The sequence below is a fragment of the Micromys minutus genome (genome assembly GCF_963924665.1).
Source record: "Micromys minutus genome assembly, chromosome: 4".
NCBI lineage: Eukaryota > Metazoa > Chordata > Mammalia > Rodentia > Muridae > Micromys > Micromys minutus.
Genome location: NC_137973.1, coordinates 33,557,521 through 33,578,434, shown reverse-complemented (window position 1 = coordinate 33,578,434; position 20,914 = coordinate 33,557,521). Strand labels below are relative to the sequence as shown.

The window sequence follows — 20,914 nt, the reverse complement described above, 5'->3', positions numbered from 1 at the left end:
ATGGACTAGCACTCTGAGAGGAGGGACAAAGCCTAGCTGAGTTTCCCTCTGAGGAGACAGCACGTGGAAAGTCAGCAGGCAGGGCAGGGGAAGGTCACCCCATCACCTGATACACATAACTCCACATCCGTCCCACAGACCTAACAAGATGGCTCTTCAGGTTACTTTTCACTTATTTTAGACTCATCACCTCAGATTGCTTTAATGACTACTACTGAAGAGTCAGAAGATTTACATGTGCTGGCGAAATTCTGGAAAAGGGAAATCATGAGCGAGAGTGGTGGGAAAGTACAGCCTTCTTGAAAACAGTAGGAGGTACCTAAAAGAGTGCACACAAGATAGCGGCATAACCCCGCGGTGGGTGCACCCCGAGGCTGTGAGGTCAGTATGTCAGCATGGCCCCACAGTGGGTGTACCCCGAGGCTGTGAGGTCAGTATGTCAGCATGGCCCCACAGTGGGTGTACCCCGAGGCTGTGAGGTCAGTATGTCAGCATGGCCCCGCAGTGGGTGTACCCCGAGGCTGTGAGGTCAGTATGTCAGCATGGCCCCACAGTGGGTGTACCCCGAGGCTGTAAGGTCAGTATGTCAGCATGGCCTCTACAGTGGGTGCACCCCGAGGCTGTGAGGTCAGTATGTCAGCATGGCCCCGCAGTGGGTGTACCCCGAGGCTGTGAGGTCAGTATGTCAGCATGGCCCCACAGTGGGTGTACCCCGAGGCTGTGAGGTCAGTATGTCAGCATGGCCCTGCAGTGGGTGTACCCCGAGGCTGTGAGGTCAGTATGTCAGCATGGCCCCACAGTGGGTGTACCCCGAGGCTATGAGGTCAGTATGTCAGCATGGCCCCGCAGTGGGTGTACCCCGAGGCTGTGAGGTCAGTATGTCAGCATGGCCCTGCAGTGGGTGTACCCCGAGGCTGTGAGGTCAGTATGTCAGCATGGCCCCGCAGTGGGTGTACCCCGAGGCTGTGAGGTCAGTATGTCAGCATGGCCTCTACAGTGGGTGCACCCTGAGGCTGTGAGGTCAGTATGTCAGCATGGCCCCGCAGTGGGTGTACCCCGAGGCTGTGAGGTCAGTATGTCAGCATGGCCTCTACAGTGGGTGCACCCCGAGGCTGTGAGGTCAGATGTCATGGGTTATGGGAGGTATCTGCCCTCCCTCCCATCACAGCACTTTTCATAAGCTGTGGGCCTACAGGTCAGGATGTGGAACTGGTTTGGATGTCCATCAACAGACTAAAAACTGCTACTATAACAGCTACTACAGAATATTATATTCTGTCTTAAGCAGAAGGAGGCCTGTCATCTGCAACAACATGGAGGGACTGGGAGAGCACATGCTAAGTAAAATAACCAGGCATAGAAAGACAAATGCCATGGGACCACATACAGAAGAGAAGACACTGAACTCTATCAGGGGACAGTAGTGGGGAACTGGGGAACTGTTAGTCAAAGGGACAGGCTGCACACTTATAGTTAGACATAAAGAACAACCTCAGGAGACCTGCTGCAGGGCTGGTGAGATGGTTCAGTAGGTAAAGACACATGTACAAACCTGACAGACTGAGTTCTATACCAGAACCCAAGGTGGAAGGAAACACACATGCACATTCCACACACACACACACACACACACACACACACACACACACACACACACACACCAACAAACGAAAACACCCAATGTGTGGACCTGGGCAGATTGCTCCAAAATCATTTTGGTATTCAATGTATGTTGTATTTATCATGTTTCATTAGGTGTAATGATAGTATGGTATTTCTATACAACATTTTCTTAATTTATACAGAGGTGCACAGAAATGTTTATTGCGACTATGTGCAATAGCTACTTAAGTTATGCATTAAAAGTAATGCTGAGAAGGGGAATAAAATGTCACTGGTGAGAGAGTACAGCACACCGCCCCGCTCTTCCCTGTCTGTGCAACATCTTAATATTTTCTTTCCCCTTTTCCTTGTTTGAAAGGCTTATTTACTTTTTTAAGTATGAGTGCTCTATCTGCATGTACATCTGCAGGCCAGAAGAGGGCATCAGATCTCATTACAGATGGCTGTGAGCCACCATGTGGGTGCTGGGAATTGAACTGAGGACCTCTGGAAAAGCAGCCAGTGCTCTTAAGCCATCTCTCCAGCCCCCAGTGATTTCTTTTTTAATAATAAAAATGAGGAGAAGGAGCCTGGGAGACCTGTCTCACCTGAAGAGTTGGAACAATTGCTTTTCTAAGTTAAAGCAGAAGGAAACTGCTAAGAGTAAGTATACCTTGTGGTTACAGGGATCCTAAGGAAGCTTGCACATGGGTTTTGAGGGGAGAACTCTGCAATCTACATACAAACAGTGTATTCCTCAAAGTTTACCAGAATAACTATTGAAACAGAGCCGAAGCCAAGCAGGGCAGAGCAGCGTGGCGGTGTTAGAGGTTGGACGCTGCGGCAGGTAGACTCGCTCATCGCTACCTCTCCCTAACCTGGATTACTAGCCTCCTGGGACCACCGCAGAGAAGGCAAACACTCTCATTTCTCGATCACGGGACAACGCACATACAGTCTGTTACACCATGGGTTACTTATAAATGTTATAGACGAAAGGAGTTCTCTCGGTTACTGCATATTTTATGTGCCTGTAGAGGCCACTGTCAAAAGTCTGTTACAGAGGAAGAAATATTCATAATATGCTAATGTGATGTTAAATATTATCATATGGTAATTATCCTTTGAGGAATGAGCTGAAAGTATAGTTGTTGGATGTGGCTTCAAAATAGCCTTTAATTTAAAGATTACTTCCAAAAGTAAGCAGGCCAGCAGTTGCTCTGGGGAGGGTAGACATAGTCACCTTTCCAGAAATATAGCAGTAGAAACTTGTGGCCGAGAATGTAATTTTTAGGAATGACATCAAATAAGGATCAGAGAAGAGGCTGTATAAAAACCAGCTTAGATGGAGTGAAGCCGACATGTTTTGAGAGGTGCATTTAAGTGACATCCTGAGGATGAGCAGCTCTGCAGTGTCAGACATGGGGGCAAGGGCTGGAGTGGGCTAGAACCACGGACCGCAAGCACTGAGGTCCTTAGGAAGAAGGTGATGTGCTTCTGAGCTTGGGTGACTGACAGCTCGGGAGGACTGGGTACCAGCATCCTGGAGACAGTGAGACTGGTGCAGGGGATGGGAAAGAGCACTGTCTGAACCGGGTTCTGTTCTCAGCACCCATGTGGCAGCTCACAGCCATCTGTACCCCAGTTCTAGCCAGTGCACAGAAAAACATGCAGACAAAAGATCCATACATATGAACTATAAGTAAAGCATGGCTTAAAAGTTAAACTATGGGATAAAGGTGGCACAAAGTAAATGTGTGCCAGTATTTGGTGAGCAGGTGTGCAGAGATACAGCTGACTTATTGAGAAGGCCAGATCGGCCCGATTTAGATAAATACTTTAGATTTGTCCAACAGTAAACTTGGAGAGTTGTAAGTGAAAGCCTCCTGGTCAACTGTAGAGAAGACCCAGGTAAGTTGCCTGTACTATCCTTTCAGTGATGACGTTATTTCACATATGCACACGTGCTGGGTCTTCTTTCACATATGAAGACTTTATTTCTATAATGCATCCTTCATTTCATGTGATGTGCTTGGCTTTGCTGGGGGTTCAACTCAGGACTCCGAGCATGCTAAGCAAGTATTCTACTCCTATGCTCTTCAGCTGGTTACTCTGTGATTCATTACAGTACATTCTGCATTAATAAAAAACATTAAAACATATATTCAATAGAAAGAAGCGTATGATCAGAAGAGGGAATCCAATGACTGAGGCTTTGCTTCAGGTTAATGCAGACATGTAACAAGGGTGTGATCTAGTAAGGGTTCTTAACTTCTTTGCTAACATGTCTCTAGATCTCTGTCCCTGAGCCAGGATCTCTTCCTGTCTAAGGATAAACTGACTCATCCATAGTAAAGGTACGAGTCAAATATTTTGGCTTTATTTATTTTGGCTTTCTGAAGATTTTGTTGGCTTATACACAAAACTCTGGGACTCTGACTTATTTCCTGGCTTGTTTCATCAAACCCTTTCAAAAGCGATTATTCAGAGAATGAACAATGGACATTATCCAATAAGCCTTCCAAATTCAGTACTCAATGAACTACCATTGCAATTACAAAAAAAAAAAAAAAAAAAAAAAAAAAAAAAAAAAAAAAAAAAATCATTGGTCACAATTCACTCCTGATCACAGGGAGCTTAGTCAACAGTGGAAGGTCATTAGACTGAATGCAATCCAGCAAAGAAAACGGTCCCAGGGTCCAAAGAACAGATGGGACATAACTTTGATAACTCTGGGGTGGATGAGAGACTGTGAAGTACTGTAGGAAAAAGCTGAAAATCAGTATTAAATACAAGGATACTTAATGATAAGAATGCACATAAATACCAAACTGGAAACATCACATAAAAATAGATTGTGAACAAGAACTTCAAACAATATAAAAACCCAAGTCCTCTAGGCTCTGGTCTGAGATACTGACCTGAGATTGCTGAAAAAGGATGCTTTTCTCTGGGTTTATGCCACAGGCAAGAAGCACAGCAGTCATGTCCAGGATGCTCTGCTGGAGAACGGTGGGGTCTTGGGGGACAGTGATGGAGTGGAGGTCCACGATGCTATATATCACAGTGTCATACTCCTCCTGTAACTTCACCCAGCTCTCGATGGCTCCAAGGTAATTTCCCAGGTGGGGGATTCCTGTAGGCTGAATGCCAGAGAACACTCGCTCCCCACTCTCCTTCTGTAACAAAGAAAAGAAATGCAAACCCAGTTGCTCTGTCACCATGCAGTCCTGTTGCACAGTGCGGTGTGATGGCCTCCACCTTGTACGGTTTTATGTGAACTCTGCAAATCACTGTGCTGGGCACTGCTAGATACAAAGGGGTATTAAAATTAGTTTTCCTTAATCCCGAAAATGTATGAGCACAGAGATGCTTAGGAAAGGTGAGATACAAGGTGGCAATACAGACGTGATGAGAATGAACCAGAAATGAGGAAAGTGGACAGGAGCTCCCAGGAGGAAAAGCGTGGTTTTGGTCCTAGTGGGCACCATGATGCTCGCACACTAGACTCTACCTCATTAGACATTAAACAACCCTTAGGATTTTGTGAGTGGCTTCACATTTTTAGTAAAAGAAAAAAAAAAGGCCACAACATTAGGCTAAACTATGCTGTCAGTTAGTTATTTCTTATTGTTGATACTATAATTCAATAGGTAGGATCTTGGGCTAGAATGAGAAGATATACAGTTCATTGCAATATTTTAAGGATAGTTATTTTCATCCTCACTTTTGTAATCATATTTAGGTTTTAATTTACAATAAAATTTTGGAAGTCTGCATAATTTTCCTAATTATACAAATATTCTTTTATCACAGTCATGTCTTCCCTTTGAGTAAGATTTTCTACTGTTGTTATTAAAAACAAGGAGAAAAAACTAAGAGTAAAATAACTTTTCTGGAGTGATTTACTATTATATAGTGACAACTCAGAAAGTTTTGAGTATGCATCAGAAAATAGAACACACAGGCACAGGGGAAAGTTTCCTGAACAGAACACCAATGGCTTATGCTCTAAGATCAAGAATAGACAAATGGGACCTCATGAAATTGCAAAGCTTCTATTAAGGCAAAGGACACTGTCAAAAGGGCAAAATGGCAACCAACAGATTGGGAAAAGATCTTTACCAATCCTACATCTGATTGAGGGCTAATATCAAATATGTACAAAGAACTCAAGAAGTTAAACTCTAGAGAGTCAAATAATCCTATTTTTAAAAAAATGGGGTACAGAGCTAAACAAAGAATTCTCAACTAAGGAATATACAATGGCTGAGAAGCACCTAAACAAATCCTCAACATCCCTAGTCATCAGGGAAATACAAATCAAAACCACCCTAAGATTCCACCTCACACCAGTCAGAATAGCTAAGATCAAAAACTCAGGTGACAGCAGATGCTGGTGAGGATGTGGAGAACACTCTTCCATTTTTGATGGGATTGTAAACTAGTACAATCACTCTGGAAACCAGTCTGGTGGTTCCTCAGAAAACTGGACATAGTACTATCTGAGGGCCCGGTTATACCACTCCCGGGCATATACCCAAAAGAAGCTCCAACATCTAACAAGAATACATGCTCCACCATATTCATAGCAGCCTTATTTATAATAGCCAGAAGCTGGAAAGAACGCAGATTTCCTTCAATAGAGGAATGGATACAAAACTGTAGTACATATACACAATGAAGTACTACTCAGCTATTAGAAACAATGACTTCATGAAATTCCTATGGCAATTGAATAGAGCGTGAAGCTATCATCCTGAGTGAGGTAACCCAGTCACAAAAGAACACTCATGGTGTGTACTCACTGATAAGCAGACACTAGCCTCCAAAGCTCAGAATAACCAATAAACAATTCACAAAACATATGAAGCTCAAAGAGAAAGGCAGCCAGAAGGTGGATACCTCAGTCCTTCTTAGAAGGGAGAACAAATGCTCATGGGAGGAAATAAAGGGACAAATAGAGGAGCAGGGATTGAAGAAAAAATCATCCAGAGATGGCCTTACCTGAGGATCCACCCCATATGCAGCCACTAAACCCAAGCACTATTGCTGATGCCAAGAAGTGCTTACTGCTGGAGCCTGATATGGATGCCGCCTCAGAGGCTCTACCAGAGCCATACTGATACAGTTGAGGATGATTGCAGCTAACACTCAGATTAAGCACAAGCACCCCCAATGAAGGAGCTAGAGAAAGGACTGAAGAAGCTGAAAGGGTCTGAAACCCCATGGGAAGAACAAAATGATCAACCAACCAAACCCACCACAGCTCCCAGAGACTAAAACACCAACCAATGAATTCTTATGGAGAGAACCATGGCTCCAGGTGCATATGCAGCAGAGGATAGCACTCTCTGGCCTCAATGGGAGGAGAGGCCTTTGGTATAGCAAAGGCTTGTTTTCCCATACAGGAATGCCAAGGCGCTGAGGTGGGAGAGGGTGGTTGGGAGAGGGAGCACCTTCATGGAGGCAATGGGAGTGGGAGGAAGGATGGTACTGGGGGAAGAGGATAACATCCAAAATGTAAATGCATAGAATTTCCAATAAAAAATATACTGGTAGCATGTATGCCCAGTTCTTCCCATATAGGATCACATCTAATTGAGTACCCAACGTAGTAGGCTTTACTACTTCCATTTGCAGAGGAAAACCTGAACCTCACAGATATCCATAGATTGCCCATGGTCATACAGCAAGAAAATGGCTGATGTGGGATTTCAACGTCAGTCTACTCTCGTGGTAGTTTGAATGATAAAGTCCCACATCTGCTAGATTTCTATTTGAACATTTGCTTCCCAGTTGGTGGCACTATTTGGGTGAGGTTTATGAAGTGAAGTCATGTTGGAGGAAGTATGTCACTGGGGGTGGGCTTTGAGATCACACAACCTCAGCTCACTTGAGGTTTGATCTCTCTGCTCTGTGCTTGTGGCTGAGATCTCAGGCTCCTCTCCTGCCATGGAGGACACTTAGCCCTCTGGAACAGCAAACCAAAGTGAACTCTGTTTTCTTCAAGTTTCCCTTATCTTGCTGTTTTACCATAGCAGCAGAAAAGTAACTACGCAGCCAGCTACCATGATCTCCTCACATCACTGATCAACACTTTATGGCTTTTGGTAAAATACGTCTGTCATTTTTTCTGGAGGTCTGAAAATTTGCAAGGTGGTTACAGAAGAATAAAAACTATTGTTACAAACATATCTCTACAGGCCACTTGCCAAGTTACTCTATATATAGGGGTGAAATCGCAAAATCATAAGGTATATACATACATCTTCAACCACACCAGAGCCTGGTGAGCTGTTCCCAGGTATGTGACAGTTCCTATGACTCTAGATTCCCATCAGTACTCGGCACTACTTATTCTAGTCTTTTCAGCTAACGAAACAAATACAGTTTAATTCATCTCCTTTACTATTAAAGCTATTGAGACTCATCCATAATTGTCCAATTTTACTTATAGTGTGAAAACCCTGGTCAAGCTAGTCTGTGCTTGATTTTGATAAGGCGTCTTCATTATTAGGAATTTGTTACGTTCTAGATGCTACAGATGATAACACATAGAGGAAGTACATTCTGAGAGCACGTGCTTATTTCTTCCTGTTCTCTTTTGATGAAGGGAAGCTCTTCAGTAGATAAATAAATAGGACGTTCCTAAATGCAGACTTGAACAGCAACAGAAGAGTAATCACTGCAGCCAGCCAGCATGTGCTCTTCACACCACTGCAGCCAGCATGTGTCCTTCACACCACTGCAGCCAGCCAGCATGTGTCCTTCACACCACTGCAGCCAGCATGTGTCCTTCACACCACTGCAGCCAGCATGTGCCCTTCACACCACTGCAGCCAGCATGTGCCCTTCACACCACTGCAGCCAGCCAGCATGTGTCCTTCACACCACTGCAGCCAGCCAGCATGTGCCCTTCACACCACTGCAGCCAGCATGTGTCCTTCACACCACTGCAGCCAGCATGTGCCCTTCACACCACTGCAGCCAGCCAGCATGTGTCCTTCACACCACTGCAGCCAGCATGTGCCCTTCACACCACTGCAGCCAGCATGTGTCCTTCACACCACTGCAGCCAGCCAGCATGTGTCCTTCACACCACTGCAGCCAGCATGTGCCCTTCACACCACTGCAGCCAGCATGTGCCCTTCACACCACTGCAGCCAGCCAGCATGTGTCCTTCACACCACTGCAGCCAGCCAGCATGTGTCCTTCACACCACTGCAGCCAGCATGTGTCCTTCACACCACTGCAGCCAGCCAGCATGTGCTCTTCACACCACTGCAGCCAGCATGTGCCCTTCACACCACTGCAGCCAGCCAGCATGTGTCCTTCACACCACTGCAGCCAGCATGTGTCCTTCACACCACTGCAGCCAGCATGTGTCCTTCACACCACTGCAGCCAGCCAGCATGTGTCGTTCACACCACTGCAGCCAGCATGTGTCCTTCACACCACTGCAGCCAGCCAGCATGTGTCCTTCACACCACTGCAGCCAGCATGTGTCCTTCACACCACTGCAGCCAGCCAGCATGTGTCCTTCACACCACTGCAGCCAGCATATGTCCTTCACACCACTGCAGCCAGCATGTGCCCTTCACACCACTGCAGCCAGCATGTGTCGTTCACACCACTGCAGCCAGCCAGCATGTGTCCTTCACACCACTGCAGCCAGCATGTGTCCTTCACACCACTGCAGCCAACATGTGCCCTTCACACCACTGCAGCCAGCATGTGTCCTTCACACCACTGCAGCCAACATGTGCCCTTCACACCAATGCAGCCAGCATGTGTCGTTCACACCACTGCAGCCAGCCAGCATGTGTCCTTCACACCACTGCAGCCAGCATGTGCCCTTCACACCACTGCAGCCAGCATGTGCCCTTCACACCACTGCAGCCAGCATGTGTCGTTCACACCACTGCAGCCAGCATGTGTCCTTCACACCACTGCAGCTAGCCAGCATGTGCCCTTCACACCACTGCAGCCAGCATGTGCTCTTCACACCACTGCAGCTAGCCAGCATGTGCCCTTCACACCACTGCAGCCAAGCCAGCATGTGTCCTTCACACCACTGCAGCCAAGCCAGCATGTGTCCTTCACACCACTGCAGCCAGCATGTGCCCTTCACACCACTGCAGCCAGCATGTGCCCTTCACACCACTGCAGCCAGCATGTGCCCTTCACACCACTGCAGCCAGCATGTGCCCTTCACACCACTGCAGCCAGCATGTGCCCTTCACACCACTGCAGCCAGCATGTGCCCTTCACACCACTGCAGCCAGCCAGCATGTGCCCTTCACACCACTGCAGCCAGCATGTGCTCTTCACACTACCGATTAAGACTTTGCTGCTTTTGGTAAAATACTTCTGTCACTTCTCAGTCTTTTGATACTATAAGGTCCTGAAGGCATGCACACATACACATATGCATGCATATTCATATAAACTGTACGTGTGCACTATACTCATCTTTCATGTCTAAGCCTGCATCCACTTGGACTATTTTTCTTTGTTTTACTTAACATATAAGGTAGGGATTAGATTTTCTTTGTATGAATATCTGGTTATTCCTGCACTATGTGTGGAAAAAGCCTGTTTCTTCTCTTTGCTCTGGAATGGCATCTCTGTCACACCAGAGTGTGAAGAATCTGGTTAACCTAAAGTGAGATTGGTTGGGGCAGAACGGACATCTCTATGACACCAGACTCTCCAATATGGGAGAGCATACACCATGCTACATCTGTAACTCTTTACCTAACAATGGGCCCTGCGAGCTAATCTACTTTAAATAAGTGAGTATCATACCAAGGCTACTTAAGTTTTCTTCTTCTCTTTCTCCAAGAACTCCAAATTCTACAAATACGGTTTGTGTTTTTCCCCGCTAACAAGATGACAGTGCCAAAATAGAGTGTTACATCATATTTCCACGGTCCAGCATTGACTCTGATCCAAGCAGTCAGCAGGGGGTCCAAAAGATTTGTAGCTCTGAGGAGATGAAAAATGCCATTCACATAACTATGAACAAATATAATCAAACAACCCACAATCTCATCCCCTTTCTCACACACATACCCTTTCAATGAACTCTTCAAATCATAATTTATAAGGAGTATTGAAAAATTTCTCAGTTGAGAACTGAGGGAGGTAAAGGGGGAGAAAGGAAAGAGACCGGAAGAAGAGCAAAGAGGGAAGAGGAGAACAGGGGCACACAGAGAGGAGGAGGGAGGACTGAAGAGGACGGAGAGGAAATGAACAGAGGAGCTCCATCCAGTACCCAGGGAAGCTCCTTCCTGTAACCAGGGACCTGAAGTAGCCCCGATATGGGAATAAGCGATCGGTTTTCAGAGCAGTGAAAGATGATTAATGGGCACCAGGGCTGATTGATGAAGAGGGAAAGTAAGGCAGGAAAACAAACTCTGAACTTAGTAAATGGAAGTGAAAACACCATCCAGAAATACTTGACCAGAAAGAAGAGCAGCTGTTTATGGTAATATAAAGAGAGATCAGGAATATTGAGCTGAAAAAAGGAATATGAATAATTCCACATAAATTCCTCTATGGTCAAACTCAGAAACTGTGCCCCAGGAGAACTGGAGAAAATAAATTCTTGAGAAGACTCAAAGAGAAAAGCACATGAGGATGGACTGTGGGAAAGAGGCCTCGTGAGCAGTGGGAACGGATTAGCCATGAGCTAATACATCTCTTCCATTCCCTGGCTTCTGAGATTCTGTACATCAGTGCAGAGGGAATGATGTTACCAAGAAGTAAGAGCAACAAGAAATGCTTTGTTCAGTTTTCAAGGGGCTATTAAACAAATACAGCCTCTAAATGAGATCTGGATCCCTGGTCTTAAAAATATACAGAGAGCACCCTGCTCTTCTGCACCAAGTTTATGTTGTAGTCCGTTCCTCAGCAAGAGCCAGCAGGCGGTCTGACGGCATGGCAGGGGAGATGTGCCTGGCACCATGAGATCACGGTGTTGGAATGTGGAGTTCGGGTGGTGGGAGGATGGGGGTCTCTGTGTTCAAAAGCAGTGTAGTCAGAGAAGAATGAAAATGAAAGGAACACGGACTCCCTAGTGGACAGAAGGCAAGCCACAAAGAAAACACCGTCAAGACTAGCCCACAGGCATGCACGCACTAGACGGGTGGATTCCACTGCAGTAGACAGAGTAAGGGGAACATTTTATACCGCCTTCATTTTTAATTTCAGGCATATTTCCTTAACAGAAGCTACCCCCAAACAAATTAACTAGCTCACTTTAGCACAAACACTGGCACTGGATAATGGAGAAGCCCAGAAAAGAGCATGGGGTATCCAATCAAAAGCACAGGTTTACCAATTTCACAACAGAGCTGAAACTCGCTTTGCATAACGTCCTGGGCATAACAAAACCTATACTTTATTAATGTTAGTGCCAGCACTCAGAAGTGATTGGAAAATCTCAAACAGTTAATTATTGCAAAAGATAGTAGTTGAGACCATTCCAGAGAAGTGAGCTTTTGCTGTTAATCCCAAGTGTGCAGGTTACATCAAGTGAGTTCTGTGAAATGGTTTCTTATTATGACTCTTTTACATGTATTTATTTACTGGGGGATGTGCATTTGAACACCTTGTGGGAATCAGTTCTCTCCCTCCAGCATGTCCCTGTGGGTTCTGGGAGTGAAACTCAAATGCTGAGTGCTGGCAGCTAGCACCTTAATCTGACTGATGATCCATGGCTCCAGCACCATGAGACACTCCGAAAACAGGGGTGGGGAACAAAGACTCAGCATTCCCTACAAAGGTCTGCCATGTCCAGGTAGAGCATCAGATGCCCCATCACCAGACTTCTAACCGTGGCCATAAAAGGCAGCCCAGACACTTAAATGAACAAACTCTAAGTCTGGCAGGTTATCTGAACGGCCATGAAGGGCCAGCATGGCAGCACACTCTAGGCCAGCCGGGCTACAGAGTAAAACCATGCTTCGGTATTTAAAAAAAAAAAAAAAGAGCATTAAAATCATTTATTTATTTATTTATTTACCTGTTTACTCATGCTGAGTAAGCACTGGCCACCCTGCTAGACCCTTGTAAGGAATTACAGTGGGTTTAACTTGGCCAAAGGTGATTTTTCATTTATTTATTTTTTAATATTCTCAAATTAACATATACAGTACTGGGCTTTGTTACTTACTGCCTTGCCAAACAAAATTAGCTTTTGTTAGTTCTTCCTTTCCTTCCCCACCTCCCCGGTTCGTTCCTTTTATGCTCATCCACCTTTCTCTCAGCCTCCTTTCCCCTCCCATGTCACAGGCCACCACTGCCCTCCTCACATCCTTAACTCTTTCTTCTGTCTGGGCAATCTTTTTGTGCACCAGGGTTCTCTTCATATTATTCAAATATTGATTTCTGTACAGCAGAGAACTGAGTACTGTCTAGTATTGCTATTCTTATAGCTCATCACTTGCATCGATAATTTTTGCCATACTTTTTGTTTTTTATTATTTTATTTATTTACATGTCAAACGATGCATCACTGTTTTGTAATAAAGATCTGATGGCCGTTAGCTGAGGCAGGAGAGGAAAGGAGGGACTTCTGGGCAGAGATAGGGATTATGAGAAGGATCCAGTACGGAGGATTCACCAGTGTGATGGGGACGTGGAAGGAACAGGTGCTGGGACTGAGCGAGAGGTGTTGGGCCATGTGGCAGAGGTGGAAGAGAACACCGGGGTTAAGTTAAGAAGGTAGCCCTGCTATAGCGACTAAGCTTCCATAAGTCTGTCAGGAGCTGGCAAGTCTGAGGCAGTCTATATCCAACTTTATACACACACACACACACACACACACACACACACACACACACACACACACACACACACACACACACACACACACACACACACACACACACACACACACAAGCAGGCTCCACATCTAAAAGAATATGTGATTTCTGTCTGAATCTGGGTTACCTTGCTTAATCTAATATTTTCCAGCTCTATCCATTTTCCTGCAAATTCTTTTAAGGATTGCATGATGCTTTCTCATCAATGGTACCCACATGGGAATTCCCAGGAAGAAGCAGAGCTTAATGTGAGTTACCCGAACAGAAGAGCAAATGATATGGGCATATGCATTTTGATTGTGGGTACTGGTACACTTTGGATTTCCCAGAAGTGGATAATCAGTCAGCCTGCAAATTCCAATGACTGGGCCTGACCTCCATTACGGACCAGATCAACACAAAAGATGACGTTCTGGCAAAGGATGCCACTTGACAAGAGTGGGATTCATGGCCAGAAGTCAGATTCCATCATCGGTGCTGTGCTGTTCTAACCTTGTGGCTATCCCACTAATGTCAAAAACCACATGGGACTTACTGCACTGTTCACACCACCCCTGAACCAGAATTCATGTTAGCATGAGACACACTCCAGCAAGACTTCCTCTGGTGAGCTGATCAGGAAAGCGGCGGAAGTCCTCTGGCCAGTACAATGTGTGTTCATCAGAGTTCTGAATGTTGCACAGTGCTTTCTCTTTCCCACAAGATTTCAGTTTTAAATCACAACTGTCAGAGCGCATGAGTACTGTTTTATGTAGTCACTTATGCTCAGGAGCAGCAACAACAGAATAACAAAGAAATCAAGGAAGAAATGATACACAGATGGGCAGTGCTTTCCACGGTCACTGCCTTGCAGTTGCCCAAAGGCCTAGGTGTATAGAGACATAGTCATTTACAAGTGCACTGATACCTCAAGGGGTTGATGTGTTCCATGAGCCCCTATGTATTCATGAACTTTGTGTCACTCCTGCTGGGGAGCAGAAGTGCCTACAGGGAGGGCCTTTTGTTGTACAAACTTTCCAGCTCTTATGGAGACCCTCCAGTTAGGTTTTGCACAATATAGCATTTCTGTAAGTGATGCCCTGCAGACAAGGCTTTTGACTTCATTAGATGCTGGCCTTTGCTATCTATTGGGTGCTGTTCTGTTAAATTGTTCCCAGAATTCTATAATTTTAATTTCTAGAACTTAGAACTCTGCTAACTCAGAATGTGGTATTTCCACTTTTGTTTTGAAGAGCTTTGTATTACTATCTATTTATCAATAATCATATATACATATGAAACACATAATTCATATATAGGTATGCATATATACCTATATATATAGGAATATATATACATATGAATGCTTAGGAAGTGCCTCGAGTCAAATAGAGTCTACTACTAAGGTTATTTATTTTTATTTTTATTTTTTTTACTACTAAGGTTATTAAAAACCAATTTCAAGTTCACACAGATTTGCCTTATTTTGTTTTTTTCTATTCTCAGAGGGGTCTTAAGTGTTCACTGAGGGAAGATACAATTTTATTATAACCTCTGATGGCCAATAAAAGGTTTAACCCACCAATTAAAATCATTGTTCATACATTAATGTCTGCCTGAAGTCCCTTCTTCAGCTACTTGTTGAGAACATTAACTTTTGCTAGTGTCTGAGAGTTGTCTACTTATATGAAAGCCCTTAGACACACTATGTGAAGAGTAGATTTACACTGATTTGTTTTAGTTTTTCCCTTTTCCTCTCTCCCTTTTTTTTTCATTGGATAATAGAAGAACCAACAGGTGTTTCATTTGCTTGTCCCAGCCAACATCAGAGGTCACTTCATGAAGTAACTAACCCTAATCTATTTGTCTCACGGTGTTTCCTAAGCATTCATATGTGTGTGAATCCCTATATGAATAAATGTGTGTATTTGTATATATATACACACACACACATACATACACACATACATATATATAATAACACAAGATTCTTCAAAAAGAAAGGTTGGGATAAAAGTAGAAATGCTAAGTTAACTCAGCTATTAGAAACAACGACTTTATGAAATTCCTAGGAAAATGGTTGCATCTAGAGAATATCATCCTGAGTGAGGTAACCCAGTCACAAAAGAGGAGACATAATATGCAGTCATTGATAATTGGATACTAGCCCAAGAAAGGTCTGAATACCCAGAAACAACTCACAGTCTATATGAGGATCAAGAAAAACAAAGGCCAAATAGTGAAAGCCTCAGTTCTTCTTAAGAAAAAAAAAAAAAGTGTACAGCACCCTCTCAAAGTGTGGTACACCTAGACCTTAAATCATTAATAATTCAAGAGCTAGGAATATAGCCTTGTGGCAATTTTTGGTATCCAAAGATCATTATGTTTAATCTATACACACCAAGAAAACTCTGACTGTTTCCATGTTACGTTCTGTTCGACATGTACTTTATGCTTATGGTAACTAGTGGGATTTCAATGCATGCTATCAAACCTCTAAAAGAATTGCCAAAATGCTTTTAAAAATCTGTACATGTATCTCTCTTCTTTAAATAAAGTTGTAAGAAAAAAAAAAAGAAATGCAAAAGTTTTCATTCCTTCTCTGGGCTGGGGCTCCAACACCATGTCAGTTCATACCATCCAATCACTATGCAGAGAGGACCATGGCAACTCCCCTCAGTGCACACTGTTTATCACTGTTCATACCTCCTTCCTTTTCTACCACGAGTATACTCCCTGTTCATCAAACAATAACAAACTTTCCCTAATTCTGTACCCATTAAAGACTCTCCCCCTCCCTCTCAGGCACACAGGCACGCACACACATACATCCCCGTGTGCAACTTTATTTGACACAGTATCCCTCTCACAAGCAGAACAGATCTCTTCATCAGTTTTCCACTATTGTTCATATCACACCAGAAACTTAGCAAGTACTTTGCTTAGTAAACATTTTCCTAGCTAGGATACCAGCTCCTCTGGGGTGGGGGCTGTCTTTCCCACCTTTACTTCCCTAGTAAACAGCACAGGACCAGGTGCATTAAGGGCTCCTAATACATGTTAGTTAAAGGCAGGACAATCACTTCTCTACCACTCTTGCTTTATATGAACCGGGAAAGATAACTGGAAACAGTTGAACCGAATGTTTCTGTTGCAAGGTTAAACAAGTTTAGTTGTAAGCGTTTGTGTAAAAGTTGCTTTTATGAAACCCAGAAATGTAATTCTCTAAATGGTGGTTCAGCCCCTGGGAGGCAGCTCATCAAAGGCCCTGAAGGATGGTTATAACAGTATGGTCGTCTTGGTTATACTCAAACATTCATGAAACTATTCTTGTGGGAAAATGAAATCCAAATCTTACACTGGGACACCAAACCCCATCTGGTGCTGTCTCCAGGCCTGCAGTAGAAGGACTTAGGGAGATCAGTGTTGTTCTAAGAGTCACTTGATTCTGCATAGTCAATTGTCTGTAATTAGGTTGGCTGCTTTTTGGATATGAGTGACATATTATGCCTCCTCTAGAATCCAGAACTTTTCCAACACTGATAATTTAAATGTGGACTGCTTGAGGCAGTTACCCTGAGCATCCCTGGTAGAGAAAACCAGAAGGAAAGTGGGAGGAAGAGGTGAGACCAGGGGCTCTCAGTGTAAATTGGATTCCTGGTGCCAAGAATACCATCATAATTTAGGCACCTAATAGACTCTCTTAGATTCTATGAGGAATTTTAACATGGTTACCACAGAAGAGGAAATGGAGAAAAATGACAGGATCCCAGTTTTGACACACCTCTAAGGTGATTCCGATACATGCTATAGTCTAAACAGTGCTTCTGAGCACTGTGATGTCTAGTATTCAGCTGAACACCTAGGAAGTTAGCCTCTGAGCACACACTCGTGGGGGTTATCTAGACCACAGTCAGCCTCTGAGAATGCTTTTGAGGAAGTGCCTTCATTACCTGACTGATGTGGGAAGACCCACTTCCCAGGCAGAGAATCTGTAGCCTACAAAGCTGCGTACAGCATGCATAGTTATGGCTCTTTCTAGTTTTGGAGGGCATGGGACCAACCCTCTTAACTGCTGCCACCATGATTCCCCACCGTTATGGGTTGTAACCTGGAACTGTGAGTCACAATCAATCCTACCTCTCTTAAGTGGCTTTGGTCAGGCTATTTCATCACAACAACATGACATTAAAGATAGCCACATGGTCTATTCTTTACCTTTATTTCAGCTTTACATTGTGTAGGGTTCTCAGTCCCACCTTAGAGCTTTAAAGGACGCTGGTGCCCAGATAAGCCAGATATTCTGATTAAATCAGTTTGAGATATGCCAAGAGCATTTCAAGTTTTAATAGCTCTCCAGATGACTCTAATGTGAGACCAATATGGAGCTGACAATAATTTCACAATTAATTACTACATAATTGTTCTCTGAAGATGCCAAACTGTTCAGAAACACACACACTCTTAAAGTGTGAAGAGCAAATCCATTTGTTTACAGTTACCTCACAATACAGTAAAACTTCGGAAACAATTCATCACTAATGGATGGTCAGAAGCAGCCATGTGGCAGCCATGATCAGCAGAGTTGGAAGGTGCTATTTCTAGTCTTATGATGGGAAGGAAAGACACCCTGACAAGCAAACCCACCACCTTCAGTAGCTGGTGGGTCTTACTCAGCAAAGTCCAGATCTATAAATCTTATGTGGCTTGGGGATTCTGAAAGCTCGAATGATTGGATTTCACAAAGAGATCGTTAAAAGATGCTTGGAATAAGCAGGAGATGAAATTCTCCATGGCCCGTGCTCTCTGTTCTATCCATGGCCCTGTTTGGCAATACTTCTTGGCTCCTATCTCTCACCAAAGTCTAGAACCAACACTTAAGATATTTTATAATTAAGTGATAGTGCAACACCAGATATCCTGCATCCTAGTATGAATATTTCTACATAAGTATTATGAAAATAAAGCCCTTGCATTTCTGGTCTCCAGGGGGTTAGGTAAATGCTCCAGGGTGTGGGGGCTGGGTCTTATGAGCATTACTTCAGTTGGTTGATCCAAGCTTGAGCTAGTAACAGGCAGCCTTAATCAAGTGAAGCTGAAAGGCCAAAGATTCTTACACAGAATGTATAAAAACCCAGCACTCGGGAGGCAGAGGCAGACTGAGCCTGAGTTCAAGGCCAGCCCAGTCTATACAGTGAGTTCCTGGATAGCCAGGGATACACAGAGAAACCTCTGCCCCAAACAAACAAACCCCCAAACCCTATGAGGTGATTGTGATTTTGTGACTCCTTCAGGGTCCTGAACCTTTCAAAGATATAAAGTGAATTTCATGCACAGAAACAAAGAGTATAGAGAAAAGAACTCCAAGAAACTCCAGTCCACCAGCAGGGGACGTTTTAAAGAAAGCATGAATAAAGACTTTGGGATTAAGAATTGAGAAATTGTGCCAGATTTCCTAGGGTTTTTTTTTTTTTTTTTTTTTTTTTTTTAATTTTTTGCTCATGTAGTGCTGAGCAAGTGAAGACAGCAGCAGTGCCTACCTAGGAGACTTTGGAGGGGTTTTAGGTTTGGAAACCTGTGCTACCTGGCTCATAGTAAGATCCCTTCATAAGTTACCTTTGGGGTCCAGAAATATGATTGCTTTCTTTTTATCCAATTGCTCATTCAAATAAGGACATCTATCCCACAGAAATATTCATCCAATAATATAGGATATCTAGTGTTACATTATCTCTTAGTTATGAAAGAACTCCCAGCAACTACTATCTACCAGCAGGGGAAATTTTAAAGAAATTGTAGTTTTCATTTTGTGCCACACAAAGAGATTATATAATAGATAAGAATGAAGATACCATGCATTTGTATGGAGGAGAGAATCTTTTTTTTTTTTTAAAAAAAAAAAAACAAAAAAAAAAACCAAAAAAAACCATGGTTCTGCCTAACTGTGACGTGGCTGCTCCCACCAAACAACACACATGGTGAGCAGGAAGATCGGAGTTTGTTTGCTGTTTTTCTTTTATTTATTTTTCACTGCAACTTCTAATGTCTTTTTTATTGTCATTTTTATTGGATATTTTCTACATTTATAATTCAGATGCTATCCCCCTCCTCCTCCCACTGCCTCCATGAAGGTGCTCCTTCTCCCAACCACCCTCTCCCACCTCAGCGCCCTGGCGTTCCCCTACACTGGGGAAATGAGCCTTTGCTGGACCAAAGGCCTCTCCTCCCATTGATGCCAGAGAACGCCATCCTCTGCTGCATATGCACCTTGGCCCATGGGTCTCTCCATGCAAACTCATTGGTTAGTATTTTGGTCCCTGGGAGCTGTGGTGGGTTTAGTTAGTTGGTCATTGCAACTCTTTCACCAGAACACAGAGCCCAGTGCCAGCTCTGTGGGTACTTGATGTACTACTACTTCCTGTGGGAATCGCAACATCTCTTCATGTATAAGGGCCAAGAACACTGCTTAACACACAGTCATTCTGTATCAACATGGGTTAATCAGATGAAGGAGGGAAGAGTCAAACACAGCTTACTAGTGGCTAGGAAAGGATTCGAGTAATTTACAACAGACTTTTTTATATTTTGTATTAGTTTTGATAATTTGTATTAGTTTTCTAAGGGCAGAATCATATTCTGTCAACAAATTTTAAAAAAGCATAAATCCAATCTGTAATCATATAGCTTAAGTGATTGGCATGTAACTGAGAGTCTCATACCAGTAACCATGTTCCTTTCATGTCCTGGGAAAGAAAAACATACTATCTAGTGGTTTATACAGTTTGCATATTTAAGTTATCAATGTCTGCAAACTATAAATACACTAGAGACAGTGCTGCAAAATCTAAAGACATGAGTTTTGGGGATCAGAAACTGCTAGGGCCAAATTCTTTCTATGTCTGCTAATTAATTCTTATATATCACTTAACCTGTCTGATGCTACTTTTTTATTTGAACAAGGGGGTCCAACACTAGCTAACACTTGGTGAGAACTTTCAGTAGGTAGCAATAAAACAAGGGTTATGAATGGTGTCTCAATCATTGCAAAAGCTCCTACGTAGTTATTTTACAGAAGAACAAACTGGGTCTCAGGAGGGTTGAATGAGTAGGGAAAGGACAGGAGATAGACAGGTCCAGAACCAGGTACATCAACTCTGGCTGCAAACATTCCTGAGGTGAACAAGAAAATTATTGGCTTTTTACCTCTCAGAGCTACTGATTATGTCAACCTTCTGAAATATATGACCTAAATCCTACTTTAATTTTGTTATAAAAACCATCTAAGGTATACATGTGACTCTCCTTCCCTGTTCCTATTCGAGATAACTGCTTGATGTACTTGTTTTCATTGAGGAGTGGTGGCCCATACCAAGGCAGGTGACAAGGACAGTGGTTCTCATTCATCTGGGCAGTCGCTTCGGTGCTAATTCTAAACACAGGTGGCGAGAGAGACAGCCAGCAGGAAGGGGAAAGGACTCGCCGCTGACATGAGCAGCTGG

General features: G+C 43.7%; 1 protein-coding gene across 1 annotated transcript in view; it reads right to left on the bottom strand.

Annotated features, from left to right (window-relative positions):
- Positions 1-20,914, bottom strand: part of WARS2 (tryptophanyl tRNA synthetase 2, mitochondrial) — a gene marked incomplete at its 5' end in the record, with an annotated part of 77,912 nt that overhangs the window by 22,142 nt on the left and 34,856 nt on the right. Inside the window, one exon of the mRNA XM_080916467.1 lies at positions 4,524-4,781. Coding sequence (XP_080772593.1) covers positions 4,524-4,781 — 258 coding nt within the window. The remainder of the gene's footprint in view (positions 1-4,523; positions 4,782-20,914) is intronic.